The sequence below is a fragment of the Homalodisca vitripennis genome, chromosome 1, assembly GCF_021130785.1.
Source record: "Homalodisca vitripennis isolate AUS2020 chromosome 1, UT_GWSS_2.1, whole genome shotgun sequence".
NCBI classification, from domain to species: Eukaryota; Metazoa; Arthropoda; class Insecta; order Hemiptera; family Cicadellidae; genus Homalodisca; species Homalodisca vitripennis.
The window spans coordinates 19,641,557-19,657,193 of record NC_060207.1 but is presented as its reverse complement, the minus strand read 5'-3'; the positions used below and the strand labels follow the sequence as shown (position 1 = coordinate 19,657,193).

The window sequence follows — 15,637 nt, the reverse complement described above, 5'->3', positions numbered from 1 at the left end:
TACGCTCAGCTGTCCAACAATGATTAGCTGTTTATATATCAATCTCGATTGCTGCCTGTACGCTCAGCTGTCCAACAATGATTAGCTGTTTATATATCAATCTCGATTGCTGCCTGTACGCTCAGCTGGTCAACAATGATTAGCTGTTTATATATCAATCTCGATTGCTGCCTGTACGCTCAGCTGTCAACAATGATTAGCTGTTTATATATCAATCTCGATTGCTGCCTGTACGCTCAGCTGGTCAACAATGCTCAGTTGTTTATGCCTCTATCTCGATTAGTTCTACTGAATACATTAAAATACTATGTTTGAGATGTTATCCTATTAATAATGTACCTACATCAACTTTAACGTATATACTTACTTTAAGCCACCTATATCAGTGGCCATATTGATCTCACAAGAAGAATGTTAAAGCCCAAAATAATTTACGTCCTTATATTTAGTGCTAAAACTATGGAAGATTCCTTTTTGTTATCCTAGATTTGTTAACAATACGCAATCAAACGTATTTTAGCTTTATTTTACTTTTTAGTTATGAAATACGAAACTTTTTTCAAACGATGAGGTATTTAAGTAACAGGTTGTTAACATTGTTGTTATGAGTTAAAACTCAAGGTAATTACGTACCCCTCAAGTTAGGTGCCAAAGTCGTCAATATTTGACTTAAAAATAATATTATTTTTTTACCCGTAATGTTTATCGGGGTACATATACGTATCATTAAGTCAAACCAAAAGCTTATAATCAGGTAACCTTTTTCTTCTTCTAAGGGGAGGCCTATTGCCATCCAATGAAGGCTCATGGGCCTTTTGCGTACTCCGGAAGTTTCATGAGGCCAAGCAGTTTACAGTTCCAGCTGTTCTCAAAACGCAAAAAACCTATCACCGATCAAGTCCTTTTGAAGACAGTCCGGTTCACCGAAATGTCTGTGAACCCTTTGAATACCAAGCTTATCACCTATAGTAAGAGGATGACTGTTATAGTTGCTGGGTACTCCATGGACGGATCCCGGGTGGAGAGATGTAAGGTAATCAGGGACCTTGGCGTCTTAATCGACTCGTCATTCAAATTTGGCTCCCACATCAGCCACATTTGCTCCAGAGCCTCAAGGTCATTGGGTTTGATTATCCGGACAGTTAAGCACGGGCTGAGTACCGGCGCTGTTGCCCTTATGTTCAGGACACTTACTCGCCCGCTGCTGGAGTATTGTTCTGTGGTCTGGTCCCCACACCAACATGGACATATCAAACATCTCCAGTCAGTGCAGAGACGCTTTGTGCGATTTCTGGGATGCCGTTCTGGGATGAGGTACTTTGACGTCTCAGTGGACGAGCTGTCGGCTGCGTATGGTCTTCGGAGTCTGGAGTGCAGACGAAGAGTTGCTGATATCTCCTTCCTGTACAGGCTCATAAACTGCCAGATCAATTGCTTCAGCCTACTTGAGATGATCCGGTTTCGCATCCCCACAGGAACAAGGCAGCAGCATTTGTTCGAGCTGAGTCATGCCGCCAGGAACTACCTCCGACATAGCCCCATCCCACGATTGATGCGACTCGGCAACGACATTAGCTCGTCTGTGGATTTTTTCTCCACATCCCTTCGAGCCATCAAATACATTACTGCGGACTCCAGCCCAGACCTGCATTAGTCATCTCTTATAGTCATAATCATAGTCTCATTGCAATTTCTTTTTTGTTATTAATCACATTCTCTATCGTTTTGTTATTCTATAGTGTTGTTATTTATTCCTTTGTTATTCATTGCTCTGATATTTTTGCCTTGTTATGGTTATTATTAAGTCCGTTGTTCTTGTTCTTTCTGTTATCTTTGTTATCTGATTCGTAGTACTTTCTAGTCACCGTATTATTAGCATTTGTGGCAGAGTTGTCGGATATCTTCGTTGTGTAAGTATTTAAGTATTGAATGTCAGATTTAGTTGTAAGCCATTGCATTACACGTGTGCATAACAGTACATATAGACAGTAAGCATCTTGTAGCATAGCTATTGTTATATCCAATTGTTTGTTTTACTCGTTAAGTTTTGCTGTTTTGTTTTCTTCTTAACATGAGCCATCAACTTGTTGTAAAGTGTAAATTGGTGTATTGCTGTTGGAATGTAAATAAATAAATAAGTCCTCCTGGGGAAATTCATCACCCTTGTCCAGACTACTTAAGAATGTTGCGCTTCCTCGCTTTTGCAGGAAAATCAAAGAGCAGGTGTTCAGCAGTTTCTTCCTGCCTGTTACACAATCTGCAGAGCCGATCCTTCCGGAAAACGACGAATCTGTAAAGATGCATCCTCAGGTGGCAATGTCTCGTGATTAGACCCACAATCTGACACCGATCCAATTACGAAGAGAAGATCAGATGCCAAACTGGGAGAAGGCAGAACTGCAGGACCAAACTGCTATACTTATCCTCAAACCTTAATTGAATGGTGAAATATAAACAGTGGAGAATATTTTTATTGTTGAACCTGATTTGATGTACTACGTTTGAAAAATTTCTAATTGCGTCGCAATACTATTACACATATTTATTCAATTTTTGTAACTTGTACGATTAGAAAAAAAGAGAGTTCAACACTGAAATATAGGAGGAAAGGCAATGTGACGGACATCTTAATTAGCTTTATGTTACCAACATCTTACAGGGCTAACATTAAATTCTTCTTATAAGTACCCATCTGAATCGATAAGATTAATTTATTAGATTAATAACAATTGGTTGGATATTTATAGTTTTGCAGATACTATATAATATCACAGATTAATATTTAGGAATCAAGTCATTTCTTACTGAATCCAGCACAATTTTAGGGTATAAAAATAATAAAATTTAAACTTGGTAAATTTACACTGCTACTATTACGCTAGTAAGCAGTTTAATGATCAATATCAATACCAAGCCTATGTCTCAATATTTGTACTTGTTGATTGGCTGAGTGTTATCTAAGCCTATAAACTCTAGGGACTGCGAAATTTATCTGACTGCCTATCACTTCGCACGATATCTCAAGGAGGAATTTAGTTATAGACTAGACATTTGGCTCGAAGCTTTATTTCTATAGAACAACGAGTTGTATGATGATGCTTGTCACTCCTATGGGTTTTATGTAGCGTTGGCAATATTTTTTACATTGTACATATGGGTAATCATGATGGCAACGAAATAAAGCACAATAAACAAAATGAGTGTAAACGTATGACATTTTGACACGTGACAGTAACACATCAAGATTAATGGAATGAGCAAAATCGGTTAAATTTTGCGTGCAACCTCAGCGAAGCGTGCTACATCACACGTGGTGTGGCGTACTCCTCCCTTGTTATTCTCTTATATTTACTGTTTTATGTTTCAGTTTAAAGTTTCAATACTGTATGACGATGTGTTATGAGATGTGCTATACAAATATCAACAGAATAACATCAAAGCACTCATCCTCAGCGCCCTAAAGCGGTGAAATGTCGTAACATCTATTCAAGTAATATTACAAATATTTCAACGATGGCAGACATCCCTATAATTAAAGTAGTTTTGAAAAATTCACTATCATAGTTTTTTACTGAGTATTACTTTACCTTAAAATATTACACTCTCGATTTCAAGATTACATAATTCACTTTGTTCACTAAAAATACATTTGGCTTACTAAAAATACTATACTAGAAATTTAACATAAACTGAGTTTATTATTGAGTAATATCTTATATAGCTATCTATAATCATTTATCTTATACTAACTTTTAATTTGTAATTGTATTAGTTACTCCGCTATTACAACATTATAAAGTTATTTACTAGTCGCTTGTATTAGTACAAATGTTACTTAATCGATAAGATCAATATACTACAAGTTGATGTACTCTTCAGTAATTTTCTGAAAGCTAATCCCTTAGACAAAATATAATTTCTGTAAGTATTTTATTCATGCAAAATTTAAAATCTATTAAAAAATGCACTAAGTATATTATATTGATATTGTGTAATGAAGGTATACATGTGACATGAGTCAGGAAAACAGTTATATTATTTCAGGAATATGGAATACAAGATTCCCCGACATGACGTTTGTAAAAATACACATATTTATTTTATACGCTGTTAATTAATTCAGAGCGGTAAATTACACAGTTTATCCATGGATTAAATATTAATTATAGCAATGCGTTCAATGGAGTGACTGTTCGAATAAATATTAAGAGTATTAATTAGTCTATCTTCATATAATATCATATCAAAATCATTATTATTTCAAACAATTTGTGAACGAATCATTTCATTTAATGCCGTGTGATATTCATTTATTACTGACATTCATAATAAATGTATGACCTTAATTACCTTAAAAAATTACTATTAATAAATACTGTAGTTTAAGAGGGTACTAGAATGGTACCAAGTTGGTACCCTCGCCTCTCATTGGAAGTATAATATAAACAAACGACATTTATTCAATATATTTTCGAAGCATAACACAACATTACAAAATATTGCAATTGCAACAAATGCCAACATACGCTCAACTGTACAATGATTCTCAGCTTTTTATATCTTGATTCGTTCTAGAACAGAGGTTTCTGAAGTACAAATTAAAACACAAAGTTCGGGATGTTATCCTAATAATAAGGTACCTTCATCAATATAATATAATGATGTTGATCTAAAACGAGGTAGGAGTACACTACTCCGTGTCATGTAACAGGTTTTGCTCAGGTTAGATGCAAAATTTCAACTCTATATCTCATTTAAGTATGAAATTACCTGTGGACAGCCTGAGAGAGTCAACCATACAGAAGAGACATTTTTACAACCCGGCAGATAAGAGAGTAATTGTATCACACTACTGAGTGATAGTCTTCAATACCGCTAACCGATATCCATTGCATCATATCATAGAATTCATCCTTGCTTATGTAGAAATAAGATTCATGCAAATTTGAAGTATACAGATAATGATTTACACTTTTGTTTTTTAAGTTTTAATAGCAGTATTTTAATAATACACCTTTATACAACAAGTCACTAAAATATTACATTGTATGTGTTGGGGTATAAGTCTATATGCGATAATATGTCCCATACCAAAATATCATATGAGATTTATTGGCTTTACACATTTACACATATTTATTATACTATTTTCTTGTTTTCATTGAGGTTAACCTTAAATTGAATGTAAGGATATAACGCTCAGCCAAATCCCACGAGGTGACATGCACCATCATAGCACTTAGGATTGCTTACTTTGGTAATAAAGTTTCATGCAAAATGTTTACTCTGTGGGTCAGTTAGTTTTCGATTTACTATGTGGACAGTAATACATACACGCAGTCCCAAATATAATTTTTCCAGCCAATGGAGTGACAGATTAAAGCCCGCTGCACACTGCCACTGACTCGGCCCAGCCCAGCCAGGACCGGACTTCTTCTATACATTGTCAAAATGCATGGGATCAAATGGTCACCGGCCCGCTGCAGCCGGCCCACCGTATCCGGCCTCGATCGTCTGTGCCAATGCAGCGTGGGCCGAGTCAGACATTTCCAATTCCTAATTATGGTTGGCAGACAGCTAATTAAAAATGAGAAAAAGCTATTGTATTCCAACACTTGATAATGTAGCCTATAGTTTTCATTTGTATACAACAATATTACACTGTATCAAGTCGTTAGATTTTATGAATAGAATAATTTTGCTAGCATCTTACATTGCACATTAATTAAGCTTTTTTATTAAGTTAAGTGATAGACAGGTCAGTGCAGAAGGATTGAAAATTAAAATGAAAATTCTTTTCCTTTTTTATGTACTATGACTTCTAAATGTGTCAGCTATACCATTCATTAAGTAATAAATTTTGGTGTCGGCATTAGTTTTAACTTATACGAGTACAAGATCGTGCTTTCTAAAATAATGGGACAACTTTATCCTTAATTACAATACAATTTTGTATTATACGTATGACTGGAATATATTATTTAACATGGGATATTTATCTTAAATTCCTTATAGCCAGTTGTCTAATAGGAGTAATCCAAGTTATTTCATGCCAGGGAAAGTGCCTACGGCCAGTGTTTACTCCTGGCTAACCAGCCTGAAAGTAAACATGTGCTTGTTATGCTGCCAGGGTTGCCATCCGCTTGCAAATATTGTGTTAGGTATTGTGGCGATCAGAAACTAAATAATGTCTCCTACAGTGTTAATACAATAACTCTCTACAGAAGTATCGCATAAATCCATGTTCTTAGAATAGAATTGTAAAACTGAAAGAAATTACTCTATAAATAATCTTTTCAATTTAATTCTGCTAGCCGTAATTCTTCTTTGGTATAATAAAACACATTCATGGCCAACGTGTTTGACTCATTCTTACACAAGAAGATATTATACGTTCTGATGGATATTAATTTGGACGTGTAATTGCACCTTTTTAATAGTATTACACAACGTGATAATTATTTTTGAAATCTTTTTGAAGTCATGTTCGTTAAATAGATTATTTTTTTTACTAAAGCTGATTATTGGTATGTCTTAAAATTAGTTATTACGTTTCTTAAGCTAAAAGAATTCCTATGAAAACTCATTATTTTGTACTGTTAACTTTTAATGACCGAGTAATTTCAGAACCACAAACATGAGTTCGGCTGACGATGTATTTTTTTACTAAAAATTCCCTAATGATGTAACTGAGTAAACTGTCCTTGATCTATTTAAACTATGTTATGTCCTTATGCTAATTGGCACTTACCTTCGGGAGTTGCGATTTAACTAAAAGTCCTTATTTCACAACTATCAGAGGTTCTCTAAAATCCCTTATTTAGAAAAGCGTAAGACGATATTAAAATCTGAGATTCTGTGGAAATCCACTTGTAATAGCCTCAAGGAGTTATTCGGTGTTTACCGGATTCTAGACCGACCTTCGGTGACGTGATCACAAAGATTCTCCGTGAACTTCCATGCCATCCCCCCCCCCCCCCCCCGGCGTATATAATTTGTTAACCCTTATTTACAAAACATCGAGTCAGAAGATAAAGTGTGTACAACACTTATTAAAAAACATACATAAATTCATACCCTTTTCAAATCTCGAGTGATAACCTAATTGTGTTCTATTTTCTTAGTCGTAAAATCACAAAACTCGTATTGTATTGACCTTAGGTAAAAGATAGATAGAGGGTTGGAAATATGAGGGAGGGTTTGTATAAAAAAATGAATACATTCAAACTAATCTGAATAGAAGATTTTCATCTCATGCGTCGAAAGAGAAAATTATTTTGTAATTTAAATGATAATTAAACCTTTCATTATATTACCAGAAAGATGGCCATAAAAGAAGTTTGACTGTACAAAGACTGAATTGCTTTTTTTGTTATAATTCTATTTTCTGTCTTATTTGAAAAAATCAACATTTACAATATTAATAATTTGAATTTCTTTTTTTCAAGATTGATCCTGTTTGATATGATGTGTCTATCTATCTGAGCTACAATTCCCCAAGTAGAGTATTTTCACGTTTGTGTAAAGAGAAACACAAGTTGCTACACAACGTAAGTGATTTGCTGAAACGATTCAGTTGTTATTGTGTGGAATTGAGATACAAAATAAAACTAAAGTAAGCGGATTTTTCTCACGACCCTACTGTAGGTATCTCACCTACACTTTATCAATAAATAACTTAAGCAAGTCTTAACATTTAAGAATATATACGATTGCTGTCACTAAATTTAAAGATAAACATTAAAAAGTGGAAAATATTACTTAATATATATTTTTATATAGGTTAAAAAAAACATTATTTCTCAACAATCAACATCCACTTAAAATCTAGAGTGAGTAATGTACGAAAAATATGTAAATATTGTTTTAAATTGGTAGCATCACATGTAAAAGTACACATTACTGTACTTTATCCAAGTTCCGTTTTAATGCATTTTTAAGACATAATATAAAGTTCACATTTATATTTTTTATAAACACACAGAATAAAGTAAACATGGGGATAGAAGTTTCGGAATATTTAGTTTCAAATAGGTGGTACAGTAATCCTTATAGCTGTTGGTGCGGTTAGAGTGTAAAGTAAAACTAAGTACACAACTGATCGCTTTGCAGGCAAGCGATTTCTCCAACTTATGACGAATTTCCTTGCAATGATTCGTAATTATAAAATATAATTGATTTTAGATCTGCACCCAACCGTTATAATTAAGTACTATTTATTTATTTTTTACAATCTGTGGTCAATAATTAATATTTTTACCTATGTGGCTTTTGCTATCAGTGTAAAATGTAGTTTTATATGAGGGTTATGGTGAAAGCATTTTTCTTTATCAGAACACGCTATAACCTCAATATAATGTTGAGGTAACGAGGTCAGTGCACGTAATTAACTCCTAGGTCACAATAACTCCCTAGAGCTATTATGTAGGATGTAGGGCTGTTACTATCCCAGCCATAAACCACTTCCCTTCCCATCACGCAGTTCCAAGGTTTATAATTATACTTTGTTTAATATAAATGATACAATCCTTCCCAACCTATTTATAATGTATGAGTTTATTTCACATTGCTTGCATCTCTTAATAAGCTAGTAGATTTTTGGAACTGTTTACATTACTAAAACATGTAATTTAAAAGACAATGTATTTATAATGTATTATTGAAAAGATACTCTCACTACTCATAAGAACGAAACTTATTAGGAATTATTAATAAATTAAATTTATTTAATTTTATACCAACAGTAAATTCGTAATTTTTATAATCGTCTGAGAAAATAAACAAAGTTAACAACTATACAAGGAGATTGTGCACATTCACACTTATCGTTAATCTGTATTGCTTAAGGGAGGAGAAGGTGCGAACATTTTGCGGCTCAGCGCCCGTCCAATGTCTACTTTTTATGCTCTTTCCATTTTCGTTTTTATGTGAGTTTTCTTTTCTTATCTTTATTGGAGAAAATTATTAAAAGAATGCTTTCACATTCTTTAGAATATTAAAATTTGAGTTATTCTCATTTGGTTGTCTAAATTTTTAAATATATAGTTATATTTCTTAACTAAGGTTATATAAGCATACACACGGTAAATATGTGAATTTTCAGATCAGAAGGAGAGAAAGTATGAATCAGCAAAGAATAGGCAAACTTTATGTTTATTGTTATAATCGACCTATGTGGTATTGATTTCTGAAAAAGTACCTCGCAAATAGGACAGGGTTGCCAACTAAATTTAACAATTTTGTATGAAGATAATCGCACAATTAATTCAGTTCAAAGTTGAAATACTTGAACAATGCTGACTATTGTTACACTCCATTAATCTCCATGTCTCGCTCTCATTCTGCGACTATCATCCTTTATTTTGACAACTGCTCATTGCTCTCTAAATATTCCTAAATTATTATTAGGGCGCTTTTGAATCTCGGCTATCAAGTTTCGAATTACTACAGAAAATAACTAAATGTTGAAATTAATTAATATTAATATTTATTGTGACAAATGCTCATTTCTCTCCACGTATTCCCAAAAATTATTATTTGGGCTCTTTTGAGTCTGTTATAAAGTTTCGAATAATTAAGAGTTTTAAATCAGTGCAACTTACAAAAGCAATTAAGTAATTATGTTAAACGAATATTTTTAAGAGTACTGTAAGATTTTGAAACAATAAACTTATTACTATTTGACGTGTTTTCTATATAATAAAAATATTACGTTTAATGTAAACAAAATAAAAAATTAAGTATTTACACCTTATTAAATGTTCACAATATACAATAATTGGATTAGACAGTATAATGAAGGATACGTACGAGCAAAACAACTATTAACTGATATGTTTGTTGCATCCAGACTGTTCAAGTGAATCTTAAAGTTGTCGTGCTCGCTTACATGTTGACGGATTTCGAGAAGAAATATCGTTGAAATCGTAGTAAAATGTAAAAAACAGTTAATATTGTGTAATTTTTGTCAACTGATGCAAAACAGCTGATGCCTCTTAAATTAAAATACATGTTTTTTCCCGGCTTGTGCAAGCATATCACTTTAAGTGATCGTGCTAGCTTATGCGTGAACGGATTTCATGGAAATATATTACAACTTTGAATATTGATACAAATTGAAAAATAGTCGTTATCTTGTAAATTGTTTATAGTTATACCCGATTTTTAAATGATTTTTAACAGATGCCTTTTTAATATTAAAGCAAATCACACATTTGTTTTCCATACGTAGCTGTAGGCTAGTAGTTCTACTAATTCCAGTAACTGAAACTTCAAAAAATTACAAAATGGCGGCTAGCGACTAAACGACACATTTCTTGACCTATAATACTATCAACCCAGAGGTTTATGACACCCTTTTCTGAACACATAACAGAGTACAAGATTGTAAAGTTAAAAGACTATATATTAGAACCTAATATTATGTACTCACGCATCTACATAATTCAGCATTCATATTTTTCCCCTTACCTGTAATAAAAAAACAACTTATCAACTGTATATCAAGAATTACAAACAACAGATATATAAAGAACATGTAAAGAACATAGGCCTCTGTATGGTGGAATCCTGTATTATATCGACATTTTAAATATAAGAGATTGCTTTACTGTTTATGTTAATAAAACCTTGTACGATATTATATTTACACTTTCATTTAACACTGTCTACTTATATTTTACATTATCATTTACTTGTTATAGTAACTTATTACTAAGTTATTAATCCAAACGCTCATAATCCAGTTTTACTCTCAATAGATAGATACAACACATTAGTAAAAACCATACAAGATCTACAAATGCTAAAATAAAATAATACTTATAAATACTACAAAAACCAAGAAAGTTTTGTTCTTTACAAACGTGTTCTCTTATTTTGACTGTAATATTAATACAGAAAATGGTTAGTAGTTTTTTTTGCTAGTTACGTTTAACGTCGAGAATACAACATGGTTGAACAAATTTATATTGTGAAAAGTTAAATATTTAAAACCACATCCGTTAAGCGGGTCCTTAATTATCAAGTTTTAAGACTTGGAATGTAAAAAAATATAATAGTAAATAATAGTGAATTTGTAACATCAATCTCTAGTGGAACAAACTCTGAAGCCTAAGCTGACATTTTTCGCAACTATTTGTTAGCTGTGAAAATACATTTGATCTTATCCATCCTGTAGAATCTATCTTTTGTAATTCATGTTTCCTCCAAATTTATCTAGAGTAATAGCTGTGCCAAAGAACAATTGAAATAATTGAGTACCAAATGATTTCTGTAGTGGTACATGTACTACCCAGGATAAGTAGTAGGACGATGCCTAGTTATGTAACATGTGAGTACAGTACCATGTTCAATGTTCAGCCTATATCCTATAACCAGAGCTGTCAACAGTCGCGTAAAATAACTCATAGTACTTTATGGATGTCACCTGAATGTGCACGAGCCTCTAAAATAGACTCTGAAATAATACCCGCTTTATCATTGGACTTATAAGGGCAATTTGAAATTAGCTGTTATTTTAATTGTTTTTATTTAAAGCGAAATATATATTTTACAAATTAAAAAATGTGATTAAAAATTAAAAAAAATATTGATACTATACATACTTGGTATGTATAATATTTATTTTTATGCATACACATTGATGGGTTACCCTTTGACATTTTGACTTCAAAATCGAAATAGTTCATCCACCATACCGTAAGATAAACCTATATTCCAAGTTCTTTAAAGTCAGTAGTATCTTCCTATAAACATTTAGCGCAATGACGGAGAGACATGAAAGTTAAGAAGAACGCTTTGAATTTTTAACAAAAAATATATATGCTTATCTTAAGAGACGTAAAAACAAGCATTAACGAGTTAAATTCTGTATTAAAGAGTAGAGTATGGGAAGTTATATCGAAAACGACTCTTTTTCTCCTGGCTTTGGATTTTTTTCACCAAAAACAAAAAAAATTTAAATATACGATTGCTTTAATATTTGTAAAGACTGTATGTGTATAATTTGGAAGTCCTGTAATGTCAATATAATATATAAATATACACAACAGAGTCGGACATGTAAATGTGAAAGCTCAGAGACTCTGAACTAAAGTCAAACGAATAAAACATTTTATTTAATATGCATGCAAATGGTGTTTTGAGAATATTTAAATAATGCTGAATAACCGTATGCTGTAAATAATTCATTTCAATTTACTATTAACTCCAAAATTCCATAGTTCAGAGAGTACTAACCAAAGCTAGTAATGCCTGAAGGGAATTCATGTGGGGTTCTGATTACCCCAGAGCCTCCTCAACTTGCTCACGCCTAATCAGAGCTGTTGATTAACTGCCAGTAATCGTTACTTGTTACTATGTCACTGCAATTACCTAATGTTTCAAATCCACTGTCAGTTCACAGTACAGAATGACTTTCAGGTAATCAATAGTAATCGCTCTTTCTTAGTTTTAACATTTTAAAATATGCAACGGTATGATAGTCATGTAACTAATTTGTGTTAGCAAGCTTATTTGATTACATCAGTGATTCAAATACTATTAAGTTAATAGAATGAGAAAATTAACTTATGTATATTTACGGAAAATGTTATAAAAGAAAGTCTTAGTAAAACTTAGTGAGGCTAAGATTTTCAAAACTATTGCTCGATTAAAATTGATGAGTTAAATTAAATTATAATAATTTATAATACCACGTTGCACATTTTTAAGGTTATATGACATGCTCTTGTTTTCATTTCCTGATACATAAGATCATTAATCGTTATAAAAATTTAAACATTTTAACTCAGTACATAAAAATTGTTCTTTGTTTGAAGTTTATTTTTGACGACGGAAGGATTTTGAGGACTCTGGTAAGTCGTAGGTGGTTGGTAGACGAATGCAGACGTATTGTGAAATGTATTCTGTAGTTCAGTTTTAATGATTGGTGTTTTGTATGGTTTTTTATTTAATGCATGTTTTAGAGGTAGTGAGGTTGACACACTACATGGTGGTTGTGATTCCTAACTTATGTAAAAATTATTATATATATATATATATATATATATATATATAAATGTATATATATCTATATGTATATATATATATATATATATAATATATATATATATATATGTAAACTATACAATTTATTCATAGAGTTCTTACAAAGTAAATTAAATTATATGAACGGCTTTATAACTGGTAATTTTTGTAATATATTTTTGTATATATTAAAGTTATAATACAGAGTTAATCCACTAAACATGTAAATAATATATAAAAAAACAAAATTGTCAGTAAAAAATAAGTCCGAAAATACAGCCGTTTTATGAATTCGTTGACATGGGTAGAAAACAAATGGAATTGTCCCACAGAAATCTTCGCATCTTGGATGAGGCTTATCCAAGTTTTTACGTATGTTTGATGTTTATATTGTTTTGATCTACCCATGATCTGGCCTTATTTATGTCTGTTTTACGAGCATACATGATTACCCTTCTAATAAAGTATAAAACCATCAGAAAATCCTGTATAAACAATGAATAAACTTTATTACACGAAATAACTGGCACGCTTTACATATGCAAATTTTCCTTTTATATATTATATATACATTCCGACCACTATAAAGATAGAATAAGCAAGCATTAACACTTTAAAGATAAGCTTGCACAAACCAGGTGCTGATATATCTCAACTGTGACATGTTTGGCGCTTCTGACTTGACTGAACCAGTAAGATTTGAGTTTTATCGCTGAAACATGACCATAACAAAGTCGTATAAAACTTAGTTCATCGAATTCGAGATTAGCACAACAATCCTTAATGTTAATATAGTGAAAAGTGAAGTTTTTTAAATAGAGCTTCTCTTGAATATGGGGAAATATATATGATTAAGCAGAATCCGTAATGAGTAACATGCCTACCTAGCTGATGATTACATAGAGCTTACGTTATCAATTCTATGTAACCGATGTGTTCATCAAATGTTGCTAAGTTACCTCCCAGATATATCATACCATCGGGAGTGAAGTGAAACTGAAGAGTTGGAACATCAAAATAAGGAAGTTACTGTGTACATACGGGATGAAATTGCCTCCTCACACTGGTTCAGCCCTGTTACTTTTAACTTGTGGCAGGCAAATCCTTTGGTTAAGTGAGCTGGTGGTCCGGTAAGTATTATTTTTGGAGATCATGCCTCACTGGTTCAACCCCGTTATTTTTAACATTTGGCACACAAATCCTTTGGTCAATCCAGATATTCGTCGGAGAGTATCAGTGTTTAAGACCATGTCACAAATGTTCCTGCCCTGTTACTTTTAACAATGTGACACACAAATCCTTTGGTTAAGCCAGCTAGTGGTCCGGAGAGTATTATTGTTTGAGACGATGCCACACTGGTTCAGCCCCGTTATTTTTAACTTGTGGCAGACAAATCCTTTGGTCAAGCCAGCTAGTGGTCCGGAGAGTGTTATTGTTTGAGACGATGCCACACTGGTTCAGCCCCGTTATTTTTAACATGTGACAGACAAATCTATTGTTGAAGCCAACTACTGGTCTGGAGAGTACTACTGTGTAAGGCCATGATGCCACACTGGTTCAGCCCCGTTATTTTTAACATGTGACAGACAAATCTATTGGTGAAGCCAACTACTGGTCTGGAGAGTACTACTGTGTAAGGCCATGTCACACTGGTTCAGCCCCGTTATTTTTAATGTGTGGTAGACAAATCCTTTGGTTAAGCCAGCTAGTGTTCCCGAGAGTATTAGTGTTTTAGGCCATGTCACAATCGTTCAGCCCCGTTATTTTTAACTTGTGGCAGACAAATCCTTTGGTTAAACCAGCTTGTGGTCCGATGAGTGTTATGTTTTATCATGTAATCTTAACAACTTACGTATTTCTTATGATATCTATCTTAGAACTCTTATATCACAAATGAATACAATAAACGTTTTCCGAGAACTAATTAACTAGAACTAATTGTTAGGTCTAATGTAAAAATATCTCGTATCCAATTATTGTGAGCATACAAAGTTTTCTTCCAATGCTGCGTCTCTTTTACTTATGGACTGAAAATTAAAATAATATTAAAAAGCTATGGTCAAACAGACGACTAATATTACTGCCGTGTCTAAAACGATAAAATATATTTTTATTGCTTTAGCTTTTAATTACCACATCAATCAAGATTGTCTGATAGTTTATTACTAGAGAGCTTTTCCGTGTGGTCAGAGAAAGGAGATTGACGTAATTTACCCTCTGACCATCGCATGACTGCCCTTGGGACCGGGAGTCAGCTCTTCGAGTAAATTACTTGCCTTTCTTAATCAACTCTCCAGAGTAAGCCTCGGGAAAGTAATAGCCACTTCGTTTAAAATATTTTTACTTTCTCCCTATTCCAGAGTCCGTCAATAAATTCTTATCCTAATAAATTACAATTATGTTATCATTCTTAATATATCAATCTATATATATATATATATATATATTTATTTATTTATATACAATTTTATATCTTTCATATATATATATATATATATATATATAATATTATTAACTCCACTTAACATATTATATATTATAATCTTTATACATATATTTCTTGTGTGCGTTTGTATGGGGCTGATCTCCTACTAAACGGGTGGATTAA

General features: G+C 32.7%; 1 protein-coding gene across 1 annotated transcript; it reads left to right on the top strand.

Annotated features, from left to right (window-relative positions):
* The first annotated feature begins 796 nt into the window (after positions 1-796).
* Positions 797-1,654, top strand: LOC124354572. The gene has a single exon (XM_046805171.1). It carries the CDS (start codon positions 797-799, stop codon positions 1,652-1,654), a length of 858 nt encoding a protein of 285 aa, XP_046661127.1.
* The last annotated feature ends 13,983 nt before the right edge of the window (positions 1,655-15,637 follow it).